This window comes from Amblyomma mixtum, chromosome 9, assembly GCF_055824585.1.
Source record: "Amblyomma mixtum isolate Tamu chromosome 9, ASM5582458v1, whole genome shotgun sequence".
In the NCBI taxonomy this organism is placed as follows: Eukaryota; Metazoa; Arthropoda; class Arachnida; order Ixodida; family Ixodidae; genus Amblyomma; species Amblyomma mixtum.
The window spans coordinates 52,813,909-52,824,735 of record NC_143020.1 but is presented as its reverse complement, the minus strand read 5'-3'; the positions used below and the strand labels follow the sequence as shown (position 1 = coordinate 52,824,735).

At 46.7% G+C, this 10,827-nt stretch overlaps 1 protein-coding gene across 2 annotated transcripts; it reads right to left on the bottom strand.

The window, feature by feature from the left end:
• Positions 1-796: 796 nt before the first annotated feature.
• Positions 797-10,523, bottom strand: LOC149329007 (uncharacterized). Of its 2 annotated transcripts, none has more exons than XM_089562035.1 (6): positions 10,147-10,523; positions 9,919-10,081; positions 5,289-5,336; positions 4,745-4,780; positions 4,328-4,486; positions 797-1,050 (listed from the first exon to the last, which is right to left on the bottom strand). In XM_089562035.1, the coding sequence occupies exons 1-6, from the start codon at positions 10,301-10,303 to the stop codon at positions 828-830; spliced, it is 786 nt and encodes a 261-aa protein (XP_089418161.1). In that variant the 5' UTR covers positions 10,304-10,523; the 3' UTR covers positions 797-827. The 2 variants fall into 2 exon arrangements, with proteins under 2 accessions (XP_089418161.1, XP_089418162.1); XM_089562036.1 differs by having other exon boundaries at positions 4,328-4,465; positions 10,147-10,515.
• Between the last annotated feature and the right edge of the window lie 304 nt (positions 10,524-10,827).

The following is a 10,827-nucleotide window of genomic DNA, read 5'->3' as shown; positions in this document are numbered from 1 at the left end:
CTCGAATTATTCCGTTGTTTTGCCGATGTTTGTATCACTTCAAATAGTATTCTTCTTTTTCCCCATGCATCGCCAATTTATTATTAGTGGGTCTTAATAAAACACCAAAGGAAGGAAAAGATGTTGCTAGCCCCGGCATCTGCCATCGAAATCTGACGAACCTGAGCTGCGACTAGCTGGAGAAAAAGGGCAAGGGAGACGGAAAGAAAGGGCGATGTGATGGAAAGAAAGGATGGGGTAGGCGACAATGTACTCTATATACCCATAACCAACAGTGCCATCTGCTGGCTTTACAACCCTCGAGTTATAGTCACACTAGTCACAGTATGGCATGGGTATCCATTAAAATTTCAAATATACTTCAAGTGTTTACTGACTCTGACTGCCTGGAGTGTGAATATTTGAATTGCAGCCGCTTTCTCACCTGTTTTTAATAGACCACATGCACGCAAGCCTACCCAGGACGGCTCAACAACATGAAGCTATTTCGCTCGCGAGGCGATCTGCCGAAGAACGCGGTCGTTGAAATCACCACCCAGCCACCGGCTTCGTCAGCCACTCCAGCTTGAGTACCTGTCACATAGAGACAACATCCGGTAGTCGGCCAAAGTTTTTGGCGTCGCCCGCATTGTGCGCGGCCTGTCGATCGGCCGGAAAGTTACTGACGTCGGCATCGCGTCGGAATTGTTTGTGCGTCTGCATATTTGAATGTGGTCGGCAAGCAATTTATCTTTGTCGTCTGTATGGCCAGGTACACATTTATATGCAATAAGAGAGATCTGGCAAATGTTTCGGCTTTTCACAATTTACATACACAGGGTCTTTATTTACGCATCTTCTCCATACTGTATCTCATACAAAGCCATATGACATTTTTTCATCAGCAGATCTTGCTGCTTTGTTGACAGAGATTTAGCCGTCTCTGCCATGAAATTGAAAAACATATTGCACCGATGGGGCAGCTCTCGCTGTGTCACCGCTTTGATGACATCCAACAAAGCTCCGGCCACCTTGTCGATATCATCATTGGAAGGCTCCTCAGGTTTTGTCCTGAAATAAATATAACAACTCGTTTACGCCTTCTATATCACCAAATGTTTCGTTCCAGTGCCACTGCTATGCAGCAAGTGTACTGAGTGTACCAGTCAAGAAAAAGAAAGGATTTAAAGACCCTGTGGTATATGAAGGAATGGTTCGGAATGTGTGCACACCAAATTCGAGCTCAGCTGTGCTTCTTTTTTAACGATGTGATGGCTCATTGTTCGGTACGTGAAATGCCTTACGCACTAACCGCCGAATTCATAAACATGCCTCTACCCGAACTTCAACTCCAATCTGCCCTCGATGACTGTTTTGCGCTTCATAAAACAACCTGCAATCCAATCGCTCCTCCCGTGGAGTAAAACTTAGACGTTTTCGTCGAGGCTCTCGAGGTAGCACCGAGGCTACCTTGAGCGTTTCTCGACCGCCAGTTTGCATGTAAAACATGGCGGATGTCGCGTCGTCTCCAGGCAGTGTGGATTCCGGTCCAATTGTATGCAAAGCATTACACGAACTTGCACACAGTGCGGATGCACCAGACGCTGCGCCGAAGCGACGGCTTAGTTACGGCCTCAGTCCGTTCGACCCGCAAATTCGTCGCAAGTCATTGTTCTGCGAAGACAACCTTTGCTATCCTTCTGATGTGGATGCTTGCCGATGAGGCCGAGCACGGATAGTCGTCGTCAATCGCTGCCTCCAATACACTTGTTCATCGCACCACGCATACACTGCACGGGCAAGTTACAAGTCGTCATCGGCAACCCGAGAAACGTTTCACAGCACACCGTGTGCAGAGTTGCAGTGCACGCCACTCTTCACCTGTATTGTGAAGTTTCTGCAGATGGCGGTGCGCTTCGGAACGGCGCACAGCGGACGCTGAAGGCTCTGGAAGCGCGGTTTCTCAAGTGTAAACATACGTGCAGTACACATCAGTGGGCTCAGGTTGCGTGCGCCTCCGAACCTGACACGGGTTACCGCTTGTGCAGGTGCGGCCAGAATAATACGCAGCACGCGAAAGGCGGCCAAGTTAGCAGCTAAGCGCCACCTATCAGCACAACAAAGACACCTCTGGCTATCCGCGCGCAGCGAGAGTGCCTGCCGCCGAGCACCCCTCTTTGCTGCAACCCTGCCGTTATCACTGTTCGAAAGATGCTGAGCTGGTTCGGGCAACACCGCCAGGTGCTGCCTACATCCAGGCGTGCTCACTTCAGCCTCGGTGGCCGCGCGGACTGAAGGGCCGAGATAACACGTAATGCCAAAACGGCCGTCTTGCGCCCGTTTACAGCGCGCGCCGCTCCTCGACGCGAGAAACGGGGCAACGAAGCGCATGGCGCTGTCAGCAGAGTATCAGTCGATCATAGAGCAAGGGATTGCATGCTATATGCTGTGATGTTGTTAGGCCTGCGGAAAAAGTGGGTCCCTGCTACCGGCGCCATATCGCCGCGTTCAATATAAGGTAGTTCCTGTCGCCACTGCTAGGCAGCGTGCATAAGCACGTTTCCGCTGCTCCGCGACCCTTCCTGTGCTCCGTATTATTCTGGCCGCACCTATACCCCCGAAAGAATATTCGCGATCAGGGGAAGAGAAAGGCTATTGAAGCGCATTTAAAATCACGGCTGCCAGCTAGCTCTTAATTGACAATCAGTGTTTCCTTTTTGGGTGTCACCCCCCTACGACACCATTTCCATTTTGACACCATTTATGAATGGCCCTCGTATACGTGAAGCTAACTGCCGGCGAAGGTAGCCAGACGTGCAAGCTTTTCGGGCCGTTTTTAGCGGATGCTTGGTCATTCCGACCAGGGTCAAGAAATCTCTTCCTCTCTCGAAAAAGTTTTACAAGGTGCCAAGGTTCATCGTGAAGGTTCTTCAGACGGCCTAGGGTAAAAAAAATACGGATGCAATTGAGAGGGACATGCTATTTTACGGCCAACGTTTCGCCTTAACATCATCATCATCATCAGCCTGACTATGCCCACTGCAGTGCAAAGGCCTCTCCCATGTCTCTCCAATTAACCCTGTCCTTTGCCAGTTGCGTCCACCATATTCCCGCAAATTTCTTAATCTCATCCGCCCACCTAATTTTCTGCCGCCCCCTGCTGCGCTTGCCTTCTCTTGGGATCCACTCCGTTACCCTTAAGGACCAGCGGTTATCTTGCCTTCGCATTACATGCCCTGCCCAAGCCCGCTTCTTCCTCTTGATTTCAACTAGGATATCATTAACACGCGTTTGTTCTCTCACCCCCTCCGCCCGCTTCCTATCTCTTAACGTTACACCTATCATTTTTCTTTCCATAGCTCGCTGCGTTGTCCTTAACTTAAGCTGAACCCTCTTCGTTAGCCTCCACGTTTCTGCCCCATAGGTGAGTACCGGTAAGATACACCTGTTGTATACTTTTCTCTTGAGAGATATTGGTAAACTGCCATTCATGATTTGAGATAACCTGCCATATGCGCTCCACCCCATTCTTATTCTTCGAGTTATTTCCCTCTCATGATCTGGATCAGCTGTCACTACCTACCCTAAATAGACATATTCTCTTACTACTTCCAGCAACTAGCTACCAACTGCGAACTGCTGTTCCCTTGCTACGCTGTTGAACATTACTTTGGTTTTCTGCATGTTAATTTTTAGCCCCACCGTTCTGCTCTGACTGTCTAATTCATTGATCATGCTTTGCAGTTCATGTCCTGAGTGACTTACCCAGGCAATGTCATCAGCGAATCGCAAATTACTAAGGTATTCTCCATTAACTCTTATCCCCAACTGTTCTCATTTCAGGCCCCGGAATACCTCCTGTAAACAGGCAGTGAATAGCACTGACGAGATCGTGTCTCCCTGCCTGACACCTTTCCTTATTGGAATTTTACTGCTGACTTTCCTCAATGGAGAAGGATTGGAGTAAGCATTATCGAACAGCTCCTCGTCGCAAGAAACGCCAAGTGACTTTCTTGAACCCCAACCGTCCTTCGAGTGGAGGAGCGGCCGTTTCCTCGACTACGCGGGGTGGAGGCGCAGCGTCGAGACTACGTTCGTTTTTTTTTTATGAATTCGGCGGTAAGCCTTTCCGGCTCCGGTGCGTTCACAGAACTCGCAGCACAGCTCTAAGCATTCGGACTTAAATGTTGATGGCAGGATTACTCAGTTTCTAAGTATATGACCTTTACAATTCCGGTGCACCACATACAAGTGTATGGAAAGGATTAAGAAATGTTGTGTAAGTTTAGAGAAACCAGTAATTCGTTTAATTTAGCGCACAAACTGACACCCTGGTTAAACCACTCACTCCAGTAAAGGCTGCACGTCCATGTTCGCCCTCTGTGCGCTGGAAGTGCTGTTCGTACGTGCACGTTTTCTCTTGTGGTTGGCCGGCTCTGGAAGGATTTCTTCGGGTTCTTCGTCATCGCCATCTTCAAGTACGTAGCTGAAAAATGAAGCATCGGCCCTGCAGAGTGGACAACAGCCTGGCATATCACTCCATTTTTCGGAGTGAAATAGAGAGCACAAATAGCCAACATGACAATTTTTTTTGCGGGTTTAGGATTAATTATTCCGCTTGAAGCGACATCCGAAATGTGCTTATCCTTGTCACTGCGGCGTGAAGAACTGTCAACGTCGGTTGGGACATGCTGTCAAGAACCTAGTCACAGATACTCACGTATGACACATGCAAGCGTGAAAGGTACACATTATGTAGACATACCTTTCGTGGTCATCATCTGGTTCCTGGTGGCAAATCCTGCACAAAAATTGGACAAGCCGTCAATTTCACAACATTTTCTGATGCGTTAAAATAACCCTAGTGCGACCGCACAGGGTACTTATATTTATCGAGGCCGATAGAGATGTGAAACATTTGTTATTCTGAATTGGTATGTGTTGGATTTCAGAAATTCTCAATGTGGAAAACATGAACGGACACCTTCAAACGCAATAACGTTCGGAGAAATAATGTACTCTTTTGAAGTTCACGCTTGCTCATACGCACGTTGCCTAGATACTGGGTCGCTGGGGGGGCATTGCCATAAATGCATAAAGGCAGACTATCAGCTGATGTATTCAGCTCACTAATCTCTCAGGCTGCAAGGTCAGACCTTAAAATGTGCTTCACTAAAAGGATGACTGAAACCGTAGTCATGAATTCAGCAAAAATTATGTGCACGACATAAAGAAATCAACTATCTGACGATACCTTAAAGCCACAGCCAAGTTAATTAATTGGTCACGAGTGAAATGAATAAACTTGCCTGTCGTCATTGGATGCATCCAGGTGCACCATTATATTCTCCCTGGGTCTGAAATGAACGAATGATAGCAGTGTGCAGTGTTAGGAATAGAGAACAGAACCCGCCGCTTGAGGAAGAGCTAGAAATTCTCAGCACTTGAAGAGGGTAGCTAGCTACGATAACGTGCACTGTGAGCACATAAGTTAACGCTATGATGTGGTATACTGTAATGGAGTATCACAAAATGAACAAGGGAGGGGAAACCTCAGGTTGCTTGAGCCAACGTTTCGACAAGAGGACTTGTCTTCGTCTGGGCCCAGACGAAGACAAGTCCTCTTGTCGAAACGTTGGCTCAAGCAACCTGTGGTTTTCCCCTCCCTTGTTCATTTTGTGATCGCCAAAGACCATCTACCGCACCCTCTCTATATAATGGAGTATGCTAAGTACAAGTTGTCGTTAGCTTTCCGAAACTTCAAGTGGTCTTTGAGTGATGCCGTAGTGGTAAACTTTGGATTAAAGTCTACCGCCAGCTGTCGCCGAAACAAACACGAGGATTTTGTAGCTGGACATATGTACAAGCCTAAAAATTAAACTTAGCGAGCCCGACATCCCGAAACAATGTCAATATGCGAATATGAATGGTATTTCAGCTAACATTGTGCCATAGTTTACAAAACGATAACCTACTGCACAAATATTTGACCAGCGTAGGGTTACAGGCAATTCTCCAGGCAACGCCAGGATATTATTACAGTAAATCATCGCCAATCTACCCGTCGGCGTTGAAGAAGCAGCACGGCTGGTCACGCAAGAAGCCTGACGGCAGTGGTCACCACGTGACCAGCACCGTGGCCACTCAAGGGCGCTCCACGTGTCCGCGCCAGCCATGTCACTCCGCCGCGACATCAACGCACACGGAGCCGTCTTGCACACAGGCCTTAAAGCCAACGACGTGAATGCGGCGTCATGACGTCACCCAGAGTATGCCTCGAAAAGGTGACGAGGGCACAGTGGCAGGTTGACTGACGAGTGGGAAAAGTATAAATCGTGAAATGAAAGAACTGCTGCGCCGGATGAACACATCAGTGAGTGGTGTAATCGTCCAGCCATATTTTGAAGAAATCTGATTTACTTTTTAAAAACCACATTTAAGTTGCTTTTGTGGGCTTCCTTAGCAACGCAGTAAAAAACAAAAGGATCCATTTCATATAACGGTAGCACAACCGCGGTATAGTTTCCCTCTGACTGTTCGGAGGAAAGAGATTTTAAACGGACCAGTTCTGCGGTATTTTTTTTTCATTTATTTATTTATTTATTAAAGATACCTGCAGCGCCCAAGGGCATTATTGCAGGGGGAAAACACAATAACTTCTGCTCATTTGGCCGAAAGTACACATGATAACAGAAATACAAACACACAACTAATAGATGAGGAGGAAAAGCATGCACTGAATGAAGACAACTACGCTCCACAAAATAAAATGACACTAATGAAATGAAAAAGACACGCGCAAGAGAACTGAGCTCCACGTCACACATCAGATAAGAATGCGCGGAATTGACCTTCCGTGCAGCACTCAGTGACGCCGGCTCAGTGACATTTCTGTCATCTAAGCGTACGAAATATATTAGGGCGCTCCACTTGCATTCACCTCTTTGAATTAAGGTTTCAATGAACATATTCTTAAACAGTTCCAGCCGAACACACCTGCGTTCATCAAATGATACCCCCCCCCCCCCCCCCCCCCCCGAGATGACTTCCTTAGTAAAAAAAGTTCTTGAGCAGGTATTGACGAAGGAACGAAAACATATGAGATGACCTCAGCCTAGACTTTCGGTGTGAACCATTACGTGCGGGTACTACCTTGTGTACGCGTATTCAAGTCCGTGCCTGGCACTCTGAATTTAGACCTTCGTTTGACGAAACAATCAACTTCAGTGAACGACAGCTGAAACTCGGCCAATTTAGCTGTATTCAAAGCAGCTAACTATGCTTTATTGAAGTGGAAGCAGAACATTGGCTATAGATTTCTGGTATGGATTTCTTTTCCGTGTGAGCTGAAATTTTCGGTCATCCGTTCTGCCGTGTGATGAGATAACGAATTCGTTGGCGATAAAGGATGAATCCATTAAACATAATGTTCATATTTTGAGCACAGTTAACGATTGCTACCTCTCTGTATTTTCAATGTATCCCAAATAACTTCAGATTTCACTAATTTCGCACTGCTCTCAGGAACGTACGAGCAATCCTCAGAAGCAGAATATTCCGCAGCGAAGGAAACTCAGAAGTCTACTTTCAGGGTTCGAATCTCTGTCATTGTAAACAGCCTCTGACTACTTTGTTGCATTTTAAGCTTTGCTTACACACTGTTCTGAATTGGTGGCGATTGAAGAGCTACTTACGGTGTCGTGTAATTTCTGTCCCGAATACCACACTGTTCTGGTTTTCGTCAGTCGCTTCTATTCCTGGCTTTACTCGCAACACCTGCCGTGAATTACGTCGGTATCCAGAAGACTACGTGTTAACATTTACTTTCTTGATGGATATTTTCAGCTTCAAAAATAATTTATAGAATACAGCTCCTTGTGTGCTAACTGGCAGACGTCTTTAACATTCCAAAAAACATTCCGACTTGCGCTTACACATTGATTCTGTTCGAAAATTGACAGCAACGGACCTTATAGTGATAGTTATATATAAACACTTTTGTCCCGCTTTCTCACCCAATATATTCTTGTCAAACGCATTAAATAAATTAGATCCATGGCAACGAAGAAATTACACCTCCGTTGCACATGCACGTAAGCTCCTGGAGATACAAAGTTTTAAGTCAGCCGTCATATAAATACACTTATAAATCTTGAGTTGGAGCCAGCAGTGAGAAGCGAATCAACTCGATCCAATTGATCAGAAATCGATTCGTTTCATAATCCTGCAAGTATAACCAGTGCAATATAAGGTTTTTCCGGTTTCCGCCGCACTCTTTCCTCTAAATTTCCAAGCGCTTTCGGCTCAGCAAAATTCGCGCATACGATGCAATAGTTCCGATTCAATAGCTTCCCGTCGATGGCTACTGAACTCGTGCTAAACCGTCTGAACAAATATATTCGCCTAAACTAACACGTTTACCCAGAGTTACTTTCTGTGTGCAATACTGAATTTTTGCCTGGTACCACTCTTTCTCCCATGTAAAGACAATTTAACTTGATAGAAGTTCCACATTTTGCTTGTATTTTTAATTTTTCGTTGTCCTTTTTGTGCATATATTTCGCTTTGTGTCACAGACCTGATATCGCGATTGTTGCATTACTCACCCACTACTGGAATAGCGGCTTCTAGCTGCAGTATCCAAGAATCAGGAAATAATAACTTAACAGAATATTGACAGGTCGGAAAACAGGCAGACTACAAGATATTGCCCATGAAATAGTTTTAGTCTCCACTCTCAATAATCTCAGTTTAACGACTTTCGAAAATAACACAAAAGTAAAGGCGAAATTTAAGCAGGAACTGACGGGAATTTTAAATCCCAAGGGTGTCATAGAGGAGAAAAAGATGGTGCAAAAGAGCACCCAGCTGGTTTCCAAACCACCCCAGCGCGAACCTAGTAAATCTTCCTCCACTGACACCTTTGACCACGCGGCAATTCCCGCAAGGATAAAACCCGCGGTTCCAGCAGATATTTGTACACATGGACAGCATCCCCCAGAGAATAGGAAGGTCGTGTCAATTTATGACTGCACGTAATCGCATTGATATCACGGGGGATTTATGAAAAGTTAGCTAGCGTTTCCGAAATCGGGAACACAATGGAGTTTAGAGGCCGGAACACACAAGCGCTGGAGAAATCAGCCGAAAGCGAGTGTGGAAAGGAATTTGAGGGCATCGGTGATGAGCGATGAAAAAAATACCCCGCCAAATAAGCATAAATCCAAATGAAAACCATATAAAAGGACAGTGCCAGTCAGCACCTATCAGCAGACTTAGAATGTGGTATCCTACTCCTGACATGCATCCCATGCTTTCGGTTGCTTCCGGCAGCAAGATATATGGGAAATACTCAAGATAAGTTTATGGCGAGAAGTCATTTCTATTAATATATATTTCAGTTGGGGATTGCTTTATCGAGGAACACCTGTGGGCGGCTTCATGCGAATTTAAAGCATGTCGACTTTTTCGCACTATGCTTCAGCTATCTTTTAAGCTTTGTAGCAGCACGAAATATTCTTACAACGCTAACTACACGGGGAAATGAAATAAACCCTTTTTTTACTCCATACAGGGGACCTGAAACGACATCGCGCCAGAATAAATCTACATTGCGCGACTGCCTGTCGAATGGAAGGCTTGCTGACGCTAAAATTAATGTGAAGTCGAGAGTAGGACGAAAACTCGTCTGGTCGGGGACAAACATACTGACGGTGAAGAAAGAACGCCGACCAAAGAAAAAACAAAAGACAAAAACAGACGTTTCGGGAAAATTAATATGCTGTAATATCCTCCAAATAACTGCAACAACTAAGTTACAGAAGAATCGATGTGGAGTAAACAGCGATTTAGCCGAAACGAAATGTGCAACAGATGGCCTATTAAGAAAAGAAGCTGAAAAATAAATTATTATCTCATTCGCCGACGGATTTCACTTACGTGTCTTGCCGGTCCTTTGACAGCATGTCGTCAAGTACATCATAATAACGCCACGTGATGTTTGGCAAATCCTCTCCGCCAGGTTTCTTCGATGCCTCCACCAAGTTCTTGAGACGCCTCCAGCGGTCTTTCAAGTTGGCAAATTTCTTCGCTGCGACTTTACCTGCATAAAAAAACGTTACACATTGTTAGTCACTGCTCGCACAGTATAACAGTCCCACAACTCACCTGTTATGCCCATTTGCTTTCCTATTAATGCCCAGCGCCTCTCCTTCAACTCAATGTCTTTAAAATTTATCTCCCTATTGTCGTAGAGAAATCGGTACGGCCTCACAAGCGCTATGAATACATGGGCGTTGAAACGCGGTTCGGGGAGAGCCACCATGGCTGCCGCGCCGACAGCAAAACGGGTGCGGACAGAGCGAGACTACGTTGTTTGAGGCTGCTGGGAAGGAGCGGTTCGCCAGACGCCGTCGCCGTGCCGGGGAAGAACCGTGCAATGGCGGTGGCGCGCCGTTGAGAGAGGAGGAGAGTCAGGCGGGAAGCGCCCTCTCCCGAGGCGTCAACCGGTTCCGCGACGGCAACGAGACGGGGGAGAAAACAGCGATGGGAACAACGAGGCCCACGAAAGCCCCCTACGTCTGGAGGATTGCAGCACAACGAATGCGAGAGAGAGAAGGGAGTGGGCAGGAAGGGTTTGGGGGGGGGGGGGGGGGGGGGGGGGGGGCGTTTCGCTGACCTTGGTAGATCGAGCTCCGCTCCTTTCTCTTCGCTGAGAGAGGGCAAGCAGCCAGAGAAAGCGGGCGCGGAGCGCGGTTCTTTTGAACAGATGTTTTCGTGCTCCAACGTACGAGAAAAGCTGCAAAGTACTGCAAAGAGATGTTCGGCGCTAACCGGCCGCTGTTATAG